The sequence below is a fragment of the Meriones unguiculatus genome, chromosome 17 (genome assembly GCF_030254825.1).
Source record: "Meriones unguiculatus strain TT.TT164.6M chromosome 17, Bangor_MerUng_6.1, whole genome shotgun sequence".
In the NCBI taxonomy this organism is placed as follows: Eukaryota; Metazoa; Chordata; class Mammalia; order Rodentia; family Muridae; genus Meriones; species Meriones unguiculatus.
In genome coordinates this window covers 24,742,113-24,764,948 of record NC_083364.1, presented here as the reverse complement: position 1 = coordinate 24,764,948, position 22,836 = coordinate 24,742,113, and the positions used below count along the sequence as shown (strand labels likewise).

Here is a 22,836-nt window from a genome sequence, read left to right as displayed (position 1 = left end):
ACTGAAAAAAAAGAATTTTGAGCCAGGAGTGAGTGGTAGCGTTTACCGTTATTAATGCCAACACTAGAGGCAGAGGCAGGCAGATCACTGTGCATTCTAGGGCAGAATGGTTTACACAGCAAATTCCAGAACAGCCAGGGATACACAATGAGATTCTTTCTCCACAAAAACAAAACAACAAGAAAACCTAATTAAGCCCTATCCACAAATAGGATACTATTCAAATGTTGCCCAGAAGAACAGAGTAGAGGCAGCTGGAGCGATGGCTCAGAGCTTCAGAGTACATGCTGGTGCTACAGAGGCCAGCACCTCAGTGCTCAGTGCCCAGCACCTCGTGCAGGCTACTCGAGTGCCTGTGACAACTCCTCTAGGGATCTGACACTATAGTATTATGGCCACTATACTCATGTGTACACACAACACACACACAGGCACAAACACGCACACAACTGTAAGGAATTGAAAGTAAACTCTGGAGAACAACTTAGGAAGTTTCTCTAACAATACAAAAGGGAAAGATCTGTATGTGGTCATACAGAACAATTTCAAACATAGTTTTATAGCTCAGTGGTAGAGCGCTTGCCTGGCATAGGTGAAGACTTAGGTTAGACCTCGAGTATTGACAATAAAATAAAGAAACCAAAAAAGTGTTAGTGGCAAAAGCAAGGTGAGGAACTCCAAGTGTAGCAGTGTACCATCGGAGCAGAATGTCCGGAAGATGCACTTCTTCACAGAGAGTATTCCTAAAGGTCAAAACTGGGAACAGAGGATAGTATCCTTTGAGGAGGCGCCACGGACTGCCTAAGGGTGAGGTGGAGGCAAAACTCACAGTGAAAACTTTCTGTCAAGTGCCCGATTTTAAAGCAGCTAAACAGGTAACAATCGTGACCCTATGTCCAGCCACGTGGGAGAGTATCTTAGTTAAGACACAAAGGAACAGCTACGCACAGCACTGAGGTCAGTCCTGGCTCTGCTCCCTACTTCTGTGGCCACAGCAAGTCAGTATCACAGCCATATTGCCTATAAAATGGACTTATTAAAAAACACACACACGCACATATGTACACACACACACTTTTTTGGGAGAGTCTCACATAGCCCAGTTTGGCCTTGACCATGCTATGTAGCTGAAGATGAGCTTGAACTCTTTATCTTCCTGCCTCCACTTCCCAAGTATTGGGAAAAAAGGTTTACACTGTAAGCTGCCCAAGCTGCAGCAAATAACCTTCCATCCACACACACATGAAGACATGAAGCAGGAGGGGACCATATAATGTCGAGCAGTAAAATCCTATTTCTTAAGAAAAATATATTCAGAACTCCCTTATTCCTTGGAACGTCAGACTTGTTATCATTATCCTGATTAGGTTCTCATATTCATTATAAGTAACTGCATTATCAGAAGAATGGCGGGGTGGTGCATATCACCCATATTAAAAAAAAAATCAGCACACAAGTAGGTTTCATTATGATGTTTTCATGAGTTTTGTTTTGTTTGATCCTCCAACCTCTCTTCCTCTCCTCAGCCAGCAGTTCCGTTCCACTTTCTTTGACTCTACTATTCTTCCCAACCCCCTGACTTAAAACTCCTTTTCTCCTCATGGTTTCCTTTTTAGTTCCATCATCATTACCTGTACTTACTTCCATAAGAATGAACACATATAAATATTAGAAGTCAGGATTCAAGTATACAAATTGACAGTTGATTCTAACCTCAAAATGATGACAATCTCTTAGCTGTTCCTCCTGTTCAATCCCCCACCCCACCTCGTATGAGCAATTTGCTGAATAGGGCCATTACATCAGCAAACACATGTCCAGTTCAATGTTATCCATGATGTCATTTTGTAGACAGCCCAGTTCTACCAAAATAAAGAAACAGCATGTGCCAGGGGAAATTCCAGGTAATCACTATGGTAGGGACAATCTGAATGGAAGCATGATGCAAAAACTCAGACGCAAACTTCTAAACAAGCAGTAGTTTAAGTCTAGTATCCTATAGGGCTGGGCACACCTTTAGTGCTACCACTCAGAAGCCAGAGGCTCCAAGTTTAAAGCTAGCTTGGTTACACAGCATGTTCCAGGCTTATACAGAGACCTAGCCAAAAAAAAAAAAAAAAAAAAAAAAAAAGGAAAAAAGGCCGATTTGCAGGATGGAATGGCAAATACAAAAATGAGGATTTGGACTAGGATAAAAAATTGAATGTAGGCTAGTGAGATGGCTTAGTGGATGAAGCACTTGCCATACAACCTGACAACTGAGTCTGAACCTTGGAATGCCCATAAATGTGGAAGGAGATAATTAACTCACATAACTGTTCCCTGACCTCCACATCATGTTCCCCCACATAATGCACACACACACAACAAAACTTGAAAAAGAAATCAAAACCAAGTGGTGGTGGCACATGCCTTTAGTCCCAGCACTTGGGAGGCAGAGGCAGGTGGACCAAGTTCAAGGCCAGCCTAGTCTACAGAATTTCAGGACAGCCAGGGCCACACAGAAAAGTCTTGTCTAGGAAAACCAAAAAGAAATCAAAATGAAGTACAGTACAGGTCTGAATTAGACTTAAAAAAAAAAAATTGGCCAGGGATGTGATTCATCACCACCATCAGATTTATGAACAAGTCAAAGTGTGGCAGAGGCCCGTCACACACACAAGTCACTGTTCTCCAGATGAAACACTCTGAAGGCCAGCACTTGGCATGTAAGGATGGCACATGTTTAGATAAAACCAGAACTGTTCAAGGTGATTACTAGACGATTCTTCAGAGTTCAAAGGTACCGTCATGCAGGGTATAATGGTCCGTACCTACAATCCTGGTACCTGGATAGCAGAAACAGAAGAATCAGGAGTTCAAGGCCAAAGAATCAGGAGTTTGAATCCAGCTCAACTTTATAGCAAGTTCACCACTCTACAGTCTACATAAAACTCAGAAAACAAAAGCAAAAACAAAAACAAAAAGCTATAGGTAAAAAAATTCCTTCAAGGGCTGTCACCAAGGTTCAGAAAGTAAAGTGGCCTGCCAAGCATGATGACCTGAGTTTGATCCCGAGCCTACATGGTAGAAGGAGAGAAGCTACTTCACAGGTTATTCTTTGAGCTCTATACACATACCATGGGTTGTACTGTTCTATGCAGAGAAGAAGAAGAAGAAGAAAGAAGGAAGAAGAAAGAAGGAAGAAGGAGGAGGAGGAGGAAGAGGAGGAAAAAAGGACAATAACAAAAAGTCCAAACTTGTGTAATTTTTTTTTCTTTTCCTTTTTTGTCTCACACAGGTCTTGCTATGTTCCCCTAGCTTGCCTGATACTACGTCTATAGCTCAGGCTGGTCTTAAACTCATAGCGATGCTCCTGCCTCAGTCACCTGAGAACAGGATTACATGTGGGCATCCTGACACAAGTGTTAGGGTTTCCACACTAATATTAAGCTTACCTCCTGGAGGACAGGAGAAGTAGCTCAGAGGTAGAGTGGCTGCCTAGCATGCACAGGCCGTGTCAATTCCCAGAATGCAGCAACATACAAAACCTTCCACCCTGGGGACAAGTCTCCTATCTGTATTAATACTTAGAGAAGAACGGTCGGGAAGAAAGGAAACTAGGAATGTTATGGGCACAGAACATGAGCAATAGCTGGTATGGTGGCCCAGGTCTATAATCCCAGTACTGAATAACACTGAGTAAGTGAAAGCACTCTCAGAAGTTCAAGGTCAGCATTGGCCATGTTAGAGGGCTGGAGGCCAGCCTGGGATATATGAGACCTTGTCTCAAAAACAAGAATAAGAATATTTAATAAAGTCCTTTAAAGGACAGTATCATTTTTATGAAATGTCTTTGAAATAATTCATATTCAAAAGTTACTAAGGAGGCAGTGGGTACTCTAGGAGAAGCCAGAATTTACTGTAACTAAAGTACTTCTCTGAACATGTGTATAATAGTATTAACTCATAGCTATTCTTTAACTTGAGGGAATTTACCTGGGTTACGATACAAAGAGCAATTCCTGGGACTGAGTTTCCTATTCTTTTTATGGAATAATAGCTGGAAAGATGATAATATGCACATGTCCCTTTTAATAAGCAATGTAATGTTCACATCATTTAGAATCAATTCTAGCCCCAAAGAGCTAACTAATGTCCATGAAGCAAGTTTGTAGAGCCAGCTTTCACTTTCTAGGAAGCATATGTATCTAAATACACATAAACCAAGACATAAAGAGTAGTCAGAAGAATTTAAAAGATGAGCTATTATTTTAAGCAATTTTTTTATCAAGTCAGAAACATAAAAAAGCAGTTATTTGGAATATAAGAGATTTCTTAGAAACAAACACATATAATGACAGAGTCTAGACCCAGATATATTAAAGGACAATTTAGATAGATAGATAGATTATTTATATATCATTCTGTCTGCACACCAGAAGATGGCATCAGATCTTATTATAGATGGTTATGAATCACCATGTGGTTTTTAGGAATTGAACACAGGATCTTTGGAAAAACAAGTGTTCTTAACCTCTGAGCCATCTTTCCAGCTAAATGACAATTTAGAAGTATTTAAATATGGATTGGGTTTTAGCTAAAATGAACTATTACCTTTAACTGTAAAAGTTGTTTTGCTTATGCTATTATAAAAGATATGTACAATCAAGTAGTATGTATATAAATTAAGAAGAAATTATATAAATCATATAAGACAAAAAGGTACAAGTTATTCAAAACTTTAAAAGAAATATGAATAAACAAATGAGAAAACTGTGCTACAGATTCACGATTAAAGCTGATGAATGCATTTCAGGGGTAATGAAAACCATGATCTAGATGAGATAAAGGTCACCCAGGAAAGTAAGTAAAGCAAGACAAAAAGATGCAAACTGACCAGATAACATTACAAACCAGACACAGGAATCAGGACTGTCAATACTGGCAGAGAACTGGTGAGCAGAAAGCTGAGGATGACAATGATTCCAGAATATTCCAGAAGTGAACGGAGTTTCAAGGTAGATAGGGCAATTAATGTCAAGCCCAGTCTGAGGACGTGGCTCAGTGGTAGAGCATTCACCTAGCATGCACAAGGCCATGAACTCAATCCTCAACACCAGAATCAACACAGTATAACACCCAGAAGAGAAAGCAAGCTGGCTCCAGACTAAAAGGAGACTAACAAAACAAGGTCTGTGATGGCCTGATTAGGAGTTTTAGTCAAGACTGAAGACAAGCTGAACTCATACAAGGGGTTGGAGTTAAATAGTAGAAAATGTATAGGTTTGGAACTTCCCAGAAAGGTAAGAATCTATACAAATTAATGTACAATATCCAGCTAGTGTCTAGTAATTATTGTAACAATACAGGACAGGAAAGTGCTAAGTGGGGGAAGGACAAGAGGTTGACAGTGGAGGATCCTCTCTGGAGTTTCAGGTAATGACCACTTGAGAGAAGTACTTGCTACTGCATATACAACGGCCCCAAGTTTATTAAATTCTACTTTGGTTCTTCATGCTGGTTTCCTAATGGGGTGCTCCTTTGTAACCTGATAGATACATACTTTTCACTGTGAGGGCTGGTGCCCTTGAAGGCTGAATGTAAAACAGAGCTGGGGAGATGGTGCAGTGGGTAAGAGCACTGGCTCTTCAAGCATGAGGATCCAACTTAAGGACCTGAGTTTTAATCTCCAGCACCAAGGCACAACAAAAGGCGTGGCTGCACTTGTCTGCAACCTCAGCAATTGGAGATAGAAATGAGTGGATCCTGATAGCCAACTGGCCAGCCAGCCAGCCTGGGTGAAAAGAACTCCCAGGTTGGTGAAGGCTACACTTCAAGGTGTAAGAGGGCACCTAGAGGACACTGCTCTGGCCTACACAACGTAAGAACAAGTACTGTGCCTCTACATGTGCCTACACCACACACATAAATTTGGATGTAAGCTGGGTATGGTAGCATATACCTGCAAAATTCTACCTGTAACAAGGATATTAAGCTGGAAAAAATGAGTGACTTCCTTTTTGGAGGAATATGCTGTGTGTAGACAGTCCTGCAAGAGCTGATAATTATGCTGCCCTGAGGCTGTTCAGCTTTCTCAATATAGTCAGGATACCTTTCTATATTAATCATGATCCTTTAGGAAAGGCAAAGTAGGCATGGTGGCTCATGCCTATAATCCCTGTGTTTACTATCACAGCACTTGGGAGGTGGGGAAAGGAGAATTTGTCAAATCTTAGCTACAATGAGACTCAACAAAACTAAAGAAAAGCCCTACAATTACTTAACTAAATTCTTTTAGTTAAAAAAAAAAAGTACTCTTATCCTAAAATAAGAAATATCAGGCATTGTAGCATATACATTTAATCCCAGCACTCCCTATGAGTTCCAAGCCAGCCAAGGCTATACAGTAAGACCCTGTCAGAAGGAGGGAAGGAGAGAGGAATAGAGGAAGGAAGAAAGGGAGGGAGAAAGGGAGGGAAGAAGGGAGGAAGGGAAGAAAGGAAGGAAGAAAGGAAAGAAGGCAGGCAGATTAGTAAAATTTTATGTATTAATAATTACCAATTTCTGAACATAATTTCTAAAAAAATAAAGTCTTCCAAAAGTAGAAAAATTTTTTTAAAAGAAAGAGGCTTAACGCAGATTAAATATCAGCTTTAAGAGGGACATACAGGACATGCAGATGACACAGTGGACAAGAGGCACTTGGTGCCAAGTCTGACCTTAGTTTAATTCCTAGAGCTCACACAGGAGAAAACTGACTCCTTAAAAGTTGTTCTCTGACCTCCACACGCACACCTCATATCCACACATACATGCATACAAGGGGGGAAAAACATCCATCTAATAGTTTCATTAGAGACTATTAAGGCAACACCATCATCCTTATTACATATACAAAAGATGAAATCCTGTGACAGCTAAATTACTGAAGATTAAAAATAAACCAACCTATTTCATATGATGAATCTTAAGAATATTCTAAAACAAAGACAAGCAAAATCAAAGTAAAGGCACGATTTTTGTGAGCTACGTGATTATATCTAACAATGACAACTGTACTGCTGAAATTGGGTGTAATAGTCAATTTTATGTCATGTACTTTTACCACAATCAATATAAAGTGAATCTATGTCCTTCAGGCACCAGGCATGAACACATGCAGGCAAAACATTTATACACATAAAAGATAAACAGATGGTGTTGATGAGATGGCTCATTGGTTAAGAACACTGGTTGCTCTTCCAGAAGCCCTGGGTTCAATTCTCAGCACTCCCTGGGACTAACAACCATCTTTAGCTCTAGTTCTAGAGGATTCGATGCCCTCTTCTGTTCTCTATTGGTACTGCATGCAGGCAAACAAATACCCATACACATAAATTAAAGAAAAAAGAAAGGTTCTTTTCAAGGGCTGGCAAGATGGCTCAATGGGTAAAGGTGCTTCCTAAACAAGCCTGGTGACTATTCTATGCCCAGAACCAATGTAAAGGTGGGAGGAGATAGCTGGCTCCACAGAGCTGTTTTCCAACTTCCATTTAAACACAGGTATGCAGTGGACACCTATACAGCTATACCCCTGCCGAATACATCTATGTTTCCCATTATTAAGGCACATATATAATACCAATATATAACATACAAAATCCCAATAACCACATTTCACCCCAAATATAAGCTTATTTAAATATTCTCTTACATGAATGTAACTTTCACATTCAGACAAAGGACCCAAGTTGGGAACGGTGGCATATGCCATAATCCTAGCACTTCGGAGGTAGAAGCAGAATTTCAATGTTGGTCAACATAGATTTTAAGGCCTGCTTGGGCTACACAGATAATGTGTGCACTCAAAAAGCAAAAACGCCAGAAAAAAAATCATTGGAAGTTGAGACTGACATTAAATACAGAGCTGAAATGTAGGTTTTACACATGTAAACTATACACGCAAAGGAGTATATGGAGATTGAGTAGGCGTTTAAAACATATTTAAAACAACTATTGTCAGCTGTATTTGTAAAGCACCGTCTCACCTGCGTGGCCTAGTCCTTGGAGACATCATTTCATTGCCGAGTATGTGGTACCGTCTTGCTTCATGAAGCAACTGATAACACTCAGGGGAATTCTGGATCAACTGGTCCACCTCAACTGTCTGAACAAAGTAGTTAGGATGTAAGAGAGGGAGCCTGACATGCGTCAGCAGCTCATGTAACAGTGGTCTTCGCAGATCAACGGCCCGGTAGACCCAGCGCATGACAGCCTCGAAAACCATCTCTTCTTTGCCAATCACAAGCTCATCACTGCAGATATAATCAATAAGTTCATCTTTGTCAAGCTCAAGAAATTCTTCATGCTGGGACACATCCTCAAACGTCTGTAATGCAAAGGTCTTGCATTTTGTGAAGAGAGTCTTGAGTGAGTGGGTGTCTGCAAAACGCTGGATTCCTAAGCAATTGCAAGGATCAAGCTGCTCCTCTAAGAATTTGGCACACGCGTCCCGGAGAACACTGATCTGAAAGAGGCTGGAGGTTTCAAAGAGATACTGGACATTCTCTGTTGTGATCTTCACCTTCCCAGTGTACACATACTGCAAAAAGCACTCCATAGCTTCAGCTAAAATGCCATTGATCTCAACCAGCATTTCTCGGCTCTCCCTGTGGTCATTACAGAACATGGCTCTGAAGTAGCTGCTACAGGCTGAGAGAACAGCTCGATGGCACGGGAACTCTTTTCCTTCCACACAGATGATAACATCTGTGAATAGGCGGCTGTCTCGGAACTCATTAAATATCTGGAGTATGTTCTCAGCATGGGATGATCCTGAAGAGAAGTCAAAATACTCATGACCTGTCAGAGATTTGGGGTCCATTTCAAAAACTTTTCGCTTAGTTGCTGGCGAATCACGCACCCCAAGATCCTCTCTATTTAGTCTGCGTCCCAATATTAGTACCATTGTTATAGCAGTTTACTATATAATTGTTGAGAAATGGCTCCTAGGGCTCTTCTTTATGTGTCTAAAGAAAAATAAAAATAATTAGACAATTTCACTTGTATGTAAACATATCAAAGTCACATGATTATTATATTCTACAATATACACTAGCTCTCTTTAATAAAAGCTGATGAAAATCTGTATTTTCAGGATTAGAACATACGAGAATTAATTTGTGGGAGTCTAGCGGTCCTTAGCTCAAAGGGGTATACACATTCTTTCAGATGATCAATTTCTGCCCTCTCCTACACAGCAGAGAAGAAAGCACAGAGAACTGGACTAGCAATCCTTCAGCTGTTGGTTTGAAACAAGGTCTTCCCTATATAGCCCAGGATGGTCTAAACTCCTACTTCAGCCTCCTAGAAGCATGCTTCACTGGGCGTGGCTTTTCGCCACAATCTTAAAGTCATTTTCATAATATAGCAGTTCTAGAATTTACCTATCACTATACTTTAAAAATACGTAAACTGGGGGCTGGAAAGATGGCTCAGAGGGTAAGAGCACTATCTGTTCTTCTAGAGGTCTTAAGCAACCACATGATGGCTCAAAACACTGGGATCTGATGCCCTCTTCTGGCATGCAGGTGTATAAGAAGACAGAGCACTCATTATATAAACTAAATAAAATCTTTAAAAAATACATAAAGTGATGACCAGCCTCATTTTTTACCATTTTCTTGAAGAGATGATCAGGAATTTGTCAAACAATTTACATAGATGTTCAGGGTTGTACTGACAGAAAGTACTTTTTTTATGACAAGCTAAAGGCCCTTAATTAAACCACTGGATATCTTCATGATGGAATAATTTATTACAGCTATTAAAAAATATATGGACTTGAGTTGGGGCATAGCTCAGTTGGTAAACTGTTTGCCTAGTATGCCATGAAGCCTGTGTTTGGTATCACATAAACTAGGTTCATGGTACACATTTGTAATCTCACCACTTGGAAGGTAGAGGCGGGAAACTCAAGAGTTCAAGGTCATGCTTGGCTATGTGATGAGTTCAAGGCTGGTCTGGGCTACCTAGAGAGCACCAGCAGGCCAACTAAGGCTACCTAAATGAGATCCTGTCTCAAAAGAATGAAAAGGAACTGTCTTTAGTTGAATGACTAAATCCTTTGGTTGCTCACTCATAGCTATCTTTGAGGGACTGCGACATGTTTCTTAGTCATAGATGGGAGCTGTTGTGATGGCTCGGTAGATAAGCGTCCTTGTGCACAGGCCTGACGACCTGAGTTGGATCCCCAGAACCCATGTAGTAGTGAGGACTGACTCCTGCAAGTCATTTTCTGACATCCAGATCCATTCTATGGCACACATGTGTCCTCCAGCATAGATAGATAGATAGATAGATAGATAGATAGATAGATAGATATAGATAAATGTGACAATAAAGAGCAGTGCCTAAATAACAGGCACATTTAACAATATAAAACAGCACTACCTATTTGTAATGGAAATTTGAAGAAAATTGTATTAGTTAGGGTTACTACTGCTATTAAACTATGACCCAATCCAGGCATGGAGGTGCATACCTTTAATCCTACCACTCAGGAGGCAGAGGCAGGTGTGAGTTCAAGGCCAGCCTGGTCTATAAAGTGAGTCCAGGGCCCAGGGGGGCTTGAGGAGACTAAAGCACCAACCAAGGACCATGCATGGACTGGACCTAAGACCCTTACACATATGTACCCAATGGACAGCTTGGTCTTCATATGAGTTCCCTAGTAAGGGGAACAGGCGCTGTCTTTGATCACTTCCCCCTGGCAGGGCTGCCTTGCCAGGCCACCATGGAAAAGGATACACCCAGTCCTGATTCAACCTGATGTACTGGGGTGGGGGAGCTCCCCTTTTCTGTGGGGGAGGGAAGGGGGAAGGTGGAAGAGGGAAAGAAGGTGGAGTCTGGAGGAGAGGAAAGAGGGGGCTACTATTGGGATATAAGATGAATAAAAAATTAAAAACAAACAAACAAAAACCAAAGTGAATCCAGGCTGGCCAGGGCTCTGTTACACAGTAAAATCCTACAAACCAAACAAAAACCAAAAACACCATGACCAAAAGCAATTTGAGAAGTAAAGGGTTTATTTTAGCTTGCAACTTTCAGGGTCACACTCCATCAGTGGGAAACTTAGGGCAGGAACTTGAGGCAGGAACCGAAGCAAATGGAAAGAAGTACTATTTACTGGCTTGTATCCTACATCCTACGTTGTGCTGAGCCCACTTCCTTACACCCTCAGGACCTCCATGTGGCCTGGGTCCACTGATGTCAATCACCAAAACATTGTCCCACAGACTTAACTACAAGCAATCTAATGGGAGTACTTTCTCAACTGAGGTTCCTGTTCCCTAAAGTTCCCTAAAGTCCCTAAAAAAACTAACCAGCACAATCACAGAAGCAATAAATGAGTACCTTCTATTTTCTAACCTTAAGTGCAAAAGACTATCTGGCTAGTACATCCAGTCTTTAGAAGAATTCAACAGCGCATAATTATAAAATAATACTGCATGATAATGTAGCACAGACAATATGCCAAATTAGATTCCTCCTTTTACATTAATTTTTTTTAGCACTTAAGATCCCTAAAATTACTAAAGAACATAATATTCTTTGATTTCTTCTGAGAATGTGGAGGACAGGGAGGATCAGGAACAAGTAAGCATGGTATATCCCTGTAAACATAGCACTTGTGTGGTAGAGGCAGGAGGATCACCAGTTCAAGGTCATCCTCAGCTAGAGAAAATTCTAGGTTAGCCTGATACATGAGACCCTGTCTCAAAACAAGCACACACACAGAATTGGTTAATGATATAGCAAATAATTCACATTTGAATTTTTATGAGTCTAGATTCAAATTAGTCTGACTTAGTCAAAAGTCAGTTTCCCAAATCAAGAATTTAGGAAATCAAGAATTTATTCTTTGTATCAGCTCACCTCGTTAATCATAATCATCACTACTGTATTTCAGGCTCAAAAAGAATCACATAAACCTCTGAACTTTGATTAGTGATATAATAACTGGTGTTGACAATAAAAAAGAAAAAAAAGTCTTTAAGTTGGGTGTGGCGATGTATGCCTACAGTCTCAGCCTCCATGAGGCAGAGGCAGGAAGATGGCTGTAGGCCTGAGGCCAGCCTGACTTACACAGAAACATACTGTCTAAAAACTCAAAAATGAATAAAACAATAAATGAACCAGCTAACAAGGACAACAAAAGTGCCACCTTAAAACAAACAAACAAACACACCCTCACCTACTTGACCTTTCTGGCGCCATACACATTTGCATTTCCTTGATACTTAGAGGAAAACATGTGCCTGCTTTCTGTAGCTAGTGCAATATATCAAGTATTAGGTAAATTTAGGGACATAAAAGTTTATTAAAACTTGCTGGTGGTGCATGCCTTTCATCCCAGCACTTGGATGGCAGAGGCAGGTGGATTTCTGTGAGTTGGAGGCCAGCCTGGTCTACAGAGCTAGTTTCACAATAGCCAAGTCTACACAGAATTCCTGTCACAAAAATAAAAACAAACAAACAACAAAAAACACCTTGCTGTGTCTGGCTTTCTAAGAAAACTCCATTAACTAGCCTTCCACAACAGAACCAAATAAAAATTCTTACAACTTATCCCAGGGTCAATGATTTACACAGTCTGCCAATATGACATGCTTTCAAAGTTTAACTTTTGATCTTCTATTTATAATTAATCAGCCTTTGTTTTTTCCATTGTTATAAAGTATTTGCTTAATTAAAAAAATAAACTAGTAATAGTTTATTTAAGTAGTAATAGTTAAAAATGTAACCATGTTTACTGAGTGTTGGGATTACAGCTGTGCCTCACCACACTCAGCCCAGATTCAGCCCGATTCTGTCGAAAGAGAGAATTGGTCAATGTTATTCTGACTAGCATCAAATTACCCCAGGTTAAAGAAATAGAATGGTTTAAACTAATAACAATGTTTAAATAGCCAATAAACACAAATGTACCTTCTCAGCATTTGTTTGACCAAAGCCCCAGGCAAAATACTTGTGTTGTTTAAGTGTCCACACCTAAAATAGAGAACAACATATACGTCAGATGCTATCAGCTCAGGTACCCTAGTAACATGCTGAAAACAGTTCTTGGTAAATTCCAGTTTCTTCCTGGAAGTTCACTTTTACACAGATCTTTAGTTCACACTTTCTTGTTGCCAGGTGTGGAGGTGCACGCCTTTAACCCCAGCACTTGGGAGGCACAGGAAGGTGAACCTCTTTGAGCTCCAGGAAAGCCAGGGCTACATAAGAAACCCCGTCTCAAGAAAACAAAAACAAAACAAACAAACAAAAAACCCCAACTCCCCCAAAGTAAATTAATAGTTTATATGCAATTATATTCAAATTTCTTTTACTTTTTGTGGTAATAAGCTAAATTTGACAGTAGGATGAAGAAATGTACACACTGTAATAATTGCACTTTGAATATTTGAAAAAATGCCAAAAAACTGACTTTTCATTCAAATTTGATGAAATTAAGTTATTGTATAAGAGTTGATGTACCAAAATGACCAAAGTAAACAGTTTATTCACTACATACCATATATAACTATGGAATCAATTTGAGAAGTCTCAAGAGTTAAAAATAGGATAAGAAAACCGACCCACTTTTAAGCTTTTGTTATATACAATTTTAAATAGAATTTTTACACTTATCTAATAATTGCTATATAATTCTGCTTTACTGAACCTTATAGTTAACGTCTACGGCAACTACAATCTCTCCTCTATGCACGAGGGTAATGTGTGCATGAGTGTGAGTGTGAGAGAGTGTGTGTGTAAGAGATGGAGAAGACTACTTAAGAGAACCACCAGGATTTAGAGCAGTGAATAGGACAGCAATCGTATTTAACTGCAATTGGTTGGTTCTGGTTTCTGATCCAGACGTCCATAAAGAACTTGTTGATATCAATATAAATAACCAATTTTTAAAAAAGATAAATATACAATCACATCTTTATACCCAGACTACGCTATGATTAGGACGTGAATACTATCTTGTATGTCTCCTTGCTTTCATTAGGCAGTCTAATTTGTGTGTACACTTAATGAAGAATGCTGCATCTTAGTCAAGTCGGCAATGGTTAGGCCTACCTAAGTATTCTTTACCAGTAGTTGGTAAGGCCCAAAGAAATGAAAGAGTCCCACTTGTGTCTGACACCAAGGTAGCAAATGCTAGATTCAAATGCAATTTTAGACACTGTAGGATTGGCTACAATCCTAGAAAAAAACAAGAACTCCAAGGTTAACAGTGAAATGGATCCAAATTCTCAGCATTTCTCTAGCAGAAAACTCAAGCACAAATTGGAATTCAGCCTCTCATGATTCGTTTGGTGTAGAATTAAACCATCTGAACTTGAAAATAACTCATCCAGCCAGGACTATCTACAGGACTTTTAGGTAACACTTAAGCTTTTTTCTTTTAGACTGCTATTTTTGTTGTTTGAGATAGGGCTTCTCTGTGTAGCTCTGGGTATCTTGGAACGCACTATGTAGATCAGGCTGGCCTATAATTTACAGAGATCTGGCTGCCTCCGGGGTTAAAGGGACCAGAAGGCCCAGTTAGGTAATCCCAAGGAGCCAACTAGGTAAAGGGCAAGGGACATATATGATCAAAGTACGAAGCCTGGAGGAGCTATATGGTGTGATTTACAGTGCAGCAGCACAAGCTTCGTCTTCCTTTAAAAGAATCCTCAACAAAGAGGTCACAGACTCTATCGACCAACTAGGGTCTCCCAAAGACCAGAGAACAAGAAACTAAAGATGGTCTACTAGGATAGTACCTACAACTTGCCAACCATCCATCCATCGTGTTCCACATTACGTTTTCCTAAACTGAAGCACGGATAAAGCAGGAACAAGAAAGGGTAACTGAGAAGAGACTTATCCTTAAAAGATGTAAAAGAATGCTAACAAATGCTTCCAACAGACAAATCCTTTACAAGGCACTATACTAAACCCAGCAACCAGGCAGGTTTTCACATAATTTTACAAGCTTCCATAAAATATAAAACATATATTTTACAAATATATGTAAGTTTCAGGAATTTTCACTGTCTAAAAAGCTTTGCCTAAGTTATGCTCCTCACTGACATGGAAACAATGCCATTTTGAAGGATTTTGGTTTGTTTTGTTTAATCTCCCACCCCTGTACTTACTGCAATTTTATTTAAAAATGAAAGGCCAAGCAAAGAGTGAACACCTGTAATCCCAGCACTCCAGAAGCTGAGGCAGGAGGAGTCCTGTGAATTCGAGGCTATTCTGATTTACACAGCAAGTACCAGGCCAGCCAGGGCTACAAAAGAAGATCCTGTTGTGAGTGGGAGGGAGAAACAGACTTTTGACAGTTACCCTTTCTGCTACCAAACTTAGTTTTGCCTCACTACAACTAAACCATTAACAACCAAATGCTCTGTGACCTGGCCTTTTAATACACAAAACCACTCAGAAAGCATTGATTTTTATTTAACATAGTTCTGCACAAATTATTCAGAAATAATTTTAGAAACTCCAACCAAACTTAATCACTTTGTTTTGAGACAGTGTCTCCTTGTGTATTCCACACTTGGTGCAGACTCCAGACTCCCTTGCTGGAGTTACAGGCTTGAACTCAACTTTAACAACGTTTTCGTTCTCTTCATTTATTTTAGAATGTTTTAGGTCTTCTAAGATGATCAGCCAACTGGGGAGAACTCAGTGGCTAGCATGTGTGAGAACACCCTTGGCTCAATCCTCAGTATCAAAGGAAAGGGGGGGCGGTGCTGAGAGAACTGCAATTGAAGTTAATTCCCTATTCTGCTGTTGCTTCTGGACCCCAATTGTCTACGCTGCCCAGGCTGATCTTGAACTCCTGGGTCTGCTGAGTAATCAGTCCTCTTGCCTCAGCCTCCTAAATAACTGGAACTTCCCACAGGGGACTCAACTTGTTAAGCATGAAAAACAGAGATGTTAAAACACCCAACTGCATTGTTGCAGTCACAACAGAAATGAAATCATGTTTTTGTTTTTTTGTATAAATGCTTGAGAGGACATTTTTCATCACAGAGTCCACACCTACATATTTGATCAAAGAGCTGTCCTAAGAGAAAAGTACACACAAGCATAAATGCTGCAACATATTTGCTAAGTATTTCTTTACCAAAGGCTTGACCTTTGACTCTTAATGAAATGGCACGAAAACAAGGAAGTTAAAAAGCACACTGAAAAAGCATTAAGGGTTTAGCAACTTGGACAAAAGCCAGGAAAGTTTAAGATATAACTGATAACTTGGACTATTATTTTCTTCTTCCTGTTTTAGAGACGAAGTCACAGGCTTTGTTTGAAAAAAAAAAAACTGCTTATCAAATAGTAGCTTTTATTAAAGTATAGTGGACTGAATTTGTATATGTTAGGGTCTATTAAATACCTTTAGTATACTAGTGATTATATGCTCTGATCAGACAGCTTCTTACTCTAATACAGTCATTAATTAGTACTTGAATTTTTAATATTAAGAGGGGCTGGAGCAATGGTTCAGCAGTGCTCTTGCAGAGAGGACCCAGGTTCGGTTCACAGCACCCAAAAGGTCGCTGACAACCTGAGCCTCCTGTAACTCCAGCTCCGGGAGAGCTCAGACCCTCTTCTGGCCTTCTTCAGCACGGAACGATACACCCTGGCGGATGAATACACACTGGCGAAACACCCTCGGGGAGTAAGTGAACCTTAAAGTTATTACTAAGACTGTATAAGCAGTAAGGCCTGCTTCACTGAAGCAGCTCAATTTTTCTGCTCTAAAGTGACAAAAGCTAACTGCCCACCCAGTCTAAGAGCTTTAATATCCTCTGGTTGAAAATGACTGGCCTTTCAGAAAACTTACAGCTTTCCAAAACACACCTTCAACTCGCTCTTGAGAAACTTCTGAATTACCTGGAAGATTAATACAAGAAAATATGTGTACGGGAAATCCCCAAACAAGGAAAACTAGAAAAGCGCATTTTAAAAAATAAAAAACTTTAACTTTTAGGTGAATAACTTCAATTTCTCTCTCTCGCTCTCTCTTTTTTTTTTTAAGGTAAAAGGCAACTTTTAGGTCTTTTAAGTGGCAAGGGGTAGATTTTAAATCCTAATAAAGAAAAACAAAACACCAAACCCTTGTCAACCACCTGGCGGATTTGCCGGGTATCAGCTGCAAACACTAACAAGCCATTTAGAAAGAAAGTAAAAAAAACTGACTTATGGCTAAAATCCCCTGGAACTGACATTGAGGCTTCCCCAAATGTGGCCTTGTGGCTCTCCCTTTACCACCTAAGGCTGGACAGAGCAGGCAAGGGCAAGCCCGCAGCAGCGCAGTTTTGCGCACTGTCCCAGCGCGGCTCGCCAGGAGCAGCCGGCTCCGGGTTAGCTGGGGCCTCCGCCGGGCACGCCCCGAAGCACTGCGCCCCTCCCGCGGCGCCCGCGTCCTCCAGGTCACCTTCAGGGGAGGGCGGGACTGCCCGGTGCGGGCCACTCAGCCACCAGCCCCCGCCAATAAGAACTCGGAATTCGCTGGCCCGGTCTCGCCTGCGGCACCCAATCCCGACCGCCCGAACGGTCTTCTCCTCGGGTGTCCGGCACTTGGGGGCGGGAACATTGGGAACTAAATTAAGAAGCGGAGCCCGGAGAAGGAAGCGGGCGGCCGGGCGGGGGCTCCCCGGGGACGGCCCGCAGCCCCGCTCCCGGTAAACAAAGGCTCGGCGGGGGCGGGTAACGGTCAGGTGACCACGCCCAGCAGGTTTCGCAATCGCGCTGCGGGCGGCGGTGGCCCCGGCAACCCGACCCCTGTCCGTGCTCGGCGACAGCACCCACGGTCGCCCTCACCCCACGGAAACGCCAGGTCCGAGGCTGCAGCGCTCCGGACGCCTCCGCCCGAAGCGCATCGCCGCCGCGGGGCCGTCCCCGCCCGGTCCCCACGCCCGAGGCCGCGCCGGGCTTCCAGCTGCCGGGGGCCTCGCCTCCCTCCCGCAGGTGCTGGTGGTCAGTGCCGCGGTCGCGGGCCGCCTGGAGCGGCCACCCTTGGTACCTCTCGGCGCAGGCTGGAAGCGGCCCGAGCGGCGACCCGCTGTCTCTGCTGCGCCGGCGTCTCCTCGAGCCACCAGTCCCTGCCACTGCTCACAACAAAGGAAACATGTGACCGTCGGGCCAAAACACTCAGCGTCACTCACCCTTGGCCAATGGGGATGCATCCCTTCCCGGTGTACCCTGGGAGATGTAGTTTTTACTGTCGCTGGGTTTCCTGGCCACCTGGGTTCGCTGTAGAGCGAAACATTTATTTAAGGTAGAATCAGGATAAAGGAATGCATTTTGAGCAAGGCCCGAGTGGTATGTTGACCGTCTTCAAAGAGCCCTCTACATGCCAAAGCACAAGACCCGGACTTAGCCGACCTTAGAGCTTGGAATAAGGCTTGTTTGTTTTAATTAACACTTTCTAACACACTTGGGAAATCATAGGGCCTGAGGGGCAGAATGTGCTAAGTGCATGGTCACCAGCGCAGAGGAAGCTATCTTTGTAAATATGTTAAGGTCGCTTGTATCAGAGCCTACGTTGCCTTTTTGTTATTATTTTAATCAGGTGCAGGAGTCGAACAAAAGTTGTAACAAAACTTTATTTTCCAAGGCACAGATCCTCCTCCAAAATGTTGTTCTGGTTTTAGGAGATTGTTTTTTTAAGGATGACCGTCCTCTTTAAACCATTTGGTTAGTCCTAGCTTCTGATAAAAAGTTATATTTCTTTCTTCCACACGTCGTGCCTCCGTTAAAAGGAAGGAGGTAAGTTGCCACAAGGTGGAGATATGAGGAGAGTTGACATGCAGGCCATTTAATATGCTTTTTACCTCCTACTAACATTAAAAAAAAATGCTTATTGAGTACTTTCTGTGGGAGGGGAAACATCTCTGACTTTCCTAGTGTACATGGATAGACTTGCAATAAAACTGCTTGCCACTCTGGCTTGACCAGTTGCTGCTATCAGCTTTGAGAATCCGTACCTTTGGTTGGCTCTTGTTGGGACACAGATTCATTTGAATATACTCTCCCCTCTTCCTTCCTCCTCTCCCTTCCCCCTCTCCCCTGCTCCCCTCTTCTTTTTTCCCCTTCTCCTCCCCTCCCCTCCCTTCTCCTCTTCAAGTTTATTTGAAGAAGCCACTTAACTTGAATGAAAACTATCTAGCATTCATTTTTTGAAATTATTTTAATTATTTTTTTAATCCTTTGAGTGTACGTGTCTGTATTGGGTATATGCATCTGAGCGCGGGTGCTGGTGGAGGTCAGAGACATTGGGCGCCAGCTAGCTACCTGATGTGGATGCTGGGAGTGGAACTCCAGATACAGCATTAAGTTCTTTTAACCACTAAGTCTATTTTTTCTATATTTTTTAAAGGTTTTATTTTTTGCATTTGAGTGTTTTGCCTGCACCTGTGTCTTCGCACAGTGCACATGCATGCATCGTCCATGGAGGCCAGAAGAGGGCACCAGATTCCCCAGACCTGGCATTACAGAGGGTTGTGAGTCGCCAGGAGGGGATGCTGGGACTGTTTTGGTTTTAAGAGATTCTTTTTTAAGGATAGCTTTCAACCTCTGGGAAAACTTTCAGTGTTCTTAACAACGGAGCCACCTCTCTAGCTCCTTTATTTGTTTTCAAAACAGGGTCTTAATATTTCTCAGGTTGACCTCTAACTCATTTTTTTTTTTCAGGGAGGGAGATTTAGGAGAGAGGAGCAGAGTCTAGTCATTTTTCGAGCAAGCGATATCTTAATGCTGCAGCAAGCAGTATGGTAGGAGTCCAAAGTAAGAAGCTCAGTTCCATTCAAAGTAAAAATAAGTAAAAGACAATGTGTCTATTCTTAAAGGTTTCTGAAGGAAGGGGGATCTTACATTGTAAGGAAGCCAGATTAGTTAATATGTGGCCTATGCTATATGAACAAGGTGGAAGAATGGAGCTTATGTGATGTGGACTACATAAGGTCATGAGATCACCTTGATGGGTAGGGAGTTATGGCTTGGTTAATATGTGACCTATGAAATGTGCCAACAGTCAAATAGCCTTTAACTTTTAGATGACAGTGGGGCTGGAGTGTTCTGCCTTGATTGCAACTCAGGGTCTGGTTTAGAAGGCCTGGGTTCTCTAAAAGCAATGCAGCTGAGGACACCATTGAACTTCTAATCTTTCTGCCTCCATCTCCTGAATACTAGGTTTATGGGTATATGCAGTCATGCCCAGCTTATCCAGTTCTGTGGATGGAGCCAGGGTTCCAGGCATGTTAGCGTACTGTACATCGGTAAATTGTGTGCTGTTTGAGCTTCCTAAGAAGCTGGCTTTGGAAGTGGTGTTTCTTCCCTCCCAACTCAGACCCAAGCGTGTGTATCTCAAAGTGTCCTTCAAGGTGCCTTATCTGGAGATAAGTTGTTCTGTGACTTTGTAGCAGGGAGGGAAGAAAACAGCCCAAGAGTAAAACATAAAAATGACTGTGTCCTTGAAAACAGCTAGGAAGTGAATCATCTCAAAGAGAGGTTAGAATGGGAAAAGGAAGTTGGGTTCAGCCATAGGAAGCTCGTTCATGGAGAGAAAGTTCAAGATGTAACTCCAGCTGACTGCCTCAGCTTCCCCAGTTGGTTTCTTCTAGATGTTGTGAATGCCCAATAGGATGATGTTATCTCTAGCTGCTGCTATTCATTCTGTTTTTTAAAAAAAGATTTATTATGTTTTTATGTGTATGGGTATGTCTGTACCTGAGAAGAGGGCATCAATTCTATGGCACTACAGTTATAGATAATTGTGAACTGCCATTTAATTGAGGACATGCTTACAGAGCATTGAAGCATGATCATCATGGCAGGGAACATGGTAGCAGGCAAGCAAGGCGTGGTGCTGGAAAAGTAGCTAAGAGCTCACATCTGATCTGGCGAGAGAGAGAGAGAGAGAGAGAGAGAGAGAGAATGAATGTGAATATGTGAATGATGCCAGCCCTTCCATTTGCTTTTGAAACCTCAAAGCCCACTCGCCTCCTCCAACAAGGCCACACCTCCTAATCTCTTCTAAACAGTTCCACTAACTCGGGAACAAGCATTCAAATATATAACTCTATGAGAGCCATTCTCATTCAAAGCACCATAGGGTCTGTTTGGTATTTGTGTTCCTGACTCCAGTTTTTTTGCTCCAGTGCCATCACGTAAAGGCATGTATTGACCTCAGCCTGATCTGCCATGCCTGGCACTGTTCTCCTTGAAGAGGCAAGCAAGTTCTAAGAATTTATCTTGTCCATTCGTGGTCCCAAGGTTGTATTTCTTTTTTACTCCATTACATAAGCTTAGCGCTTTGACAGCTGTATCCCCTATCTCAGTGTTTGCTTTATAGTTGGAGGCTTCGTTCAAAAGTTAGCATTGCTTCCTAGTATCCACGTATTTGAGTATCTTTCTCAGCCTGTTTTCTCCTCTTCAAAATGAGGATAAAGTTGGGAGTGGTGATACCCACTTATAATAATCTCAGTTCTTGGGAAGTTGAGACAGGAAGATCAGGAGTTTAAGGCCAGCCTAGATTACAAAACAAGACTCTGTCTCACCAAACCAAAAACAAATAAAGAAATGTAAAATATAAAAATAGAATGAAGGCCAAGTGTGGTGGCATATGCCTGTAATCCCAGCACCCAGGGAGTCAGAGGCAGGAGAATCACTGTGAGTTCAAAGCCAGCCTGGTCAACAAAGCGAGTCCAGGAGAGCACGGACTATCCTGAGAAACTCTGTCTCAAAAAACCAAAAAAAAAACTCAAGGTAAATGTAAGTTTCATATGGCTAGAGAAAAAGGTATTATGAAACTTGCCTCTCTGGTTACTATTTTGTTTGTTTGTTTGTTTGTTTTGGGCTTTGAGACAGGGTCTTTCTCAGGATGACCAGGATGACCAGGATGACCTTGAACTCACAGCTGGGCTAGGAGAGTATTTTGGTCCTGGGTTTACACCTCACCTCAAGCCCCTGAATGTTTCTTTTAAATGTAATTTAAGGGCTGGGTCTATCTGCTTTCAGTTCTAGATCACTCTGTAACTGGCCTAGAAAAGGCTGAAGTCTCCCAGGTCACCAGCACACAGGCACAGAGCCTGGCCCCGCGGTGACAGCATTGGGAGCACATGCCTGGCATATTTTGGAAGGCCTGTCTTGTTCTATTACTAGTGCATGGACGTTTTGCTCCTGTGGCAAATCTCTAAATTTAGATGCCTTTTAGAGTGAACTGTGCTTGACCTTTGTCACAAAGATTAGTGACGCATTAGAAGGCACCTTGCTTTTTATTCATGAATTTGGATGCAAAAGTTGGTGCTTAGAAAGCAAGGCTCGTGAAGGTTACTGTACCAATGGAAAATGAAATAGTGATTATCTAAGGTTTCTCCTTCACATCTCTTGGTAGACTTTTTACCTTGCACTTGCTTACTTGTGGAGATCAGTTCTCACCTTCCACTTGGTCAGGAAAGGCCTTCTTTTCCTGCTGCTGTTCCAGCTGGCCCGTGAGCTTCTGGATGACTTCTAGCTCTGAGAATTACAGATGCCTGCCTCTGCAGCTGGCTTCTCATGTGCCTTTAGAAGCTTAAGTGTAGGTCGTTAGGCTTGTGCTGGTAAGACTTTTACCTGTGGAGCCTTCTCTCCAGCCCCTTCCCCTAGATGTAATTCGTAAAATAAAACCCCAGGGTAAACTTATGTTCCAGTATCCTTATGGCGCTATCTGAAATTAACGTAACTTAGCTCTAGTATGATGTCTCAGTGCTTAAGTTTTTTTTTTTTCCCTTTTCATTTTAATGAAAGAAAAGACAACTTCACAACTAAAAGTGGCAAACACTTATA

General features: G+C 41.8%; 1 protein-coding gene across 7 annotated transcripts in view; it reads right to left on the bottom strand.

The window, feature by feature from the left end:
• The window catches only part of Klhl24 (kelch like family member 24), a 35,532-nt gene extending 17,392 nt beyond the window's left edge, over positions 1–18,140 (bottom strand). Inside the window, exons 1-4 of one of the 7 annotated variants that reach the window (XM_021638520.2) lie at positions 18,035–18,137; positions 16,853–16,902; positions 12,952–13,014; positions 8,010–8,990 (exon numbers count right to left, since the gene is read on the bottom strand). In XM_021638520.2, coding sequence (XP_021494195.1) covers positions 8,010–8,929 — 920 coding nt within the window. In that variant the 5' untranslated portion in view covers positions 8,930–8,990; positions 12,952–13,014; positions 16,853–16,902; positions 18,035–18,137. Of the gene's footprint in view, positions 1–8,009; positions 8,991–12,951; positions 13,015–16,852; positions 16,903–17,832; positions 17,967–18,034 lie in introns of those variants that run through there. The other 6 variants (XM_060370062.1, XM_021638524.2, XM_021638523.2 and 3 more) reach the window with 6 other exon arrangements.
• Between the last annotated feature and the right edge of the window lie 4,696 nt (positions 18,141–22,836).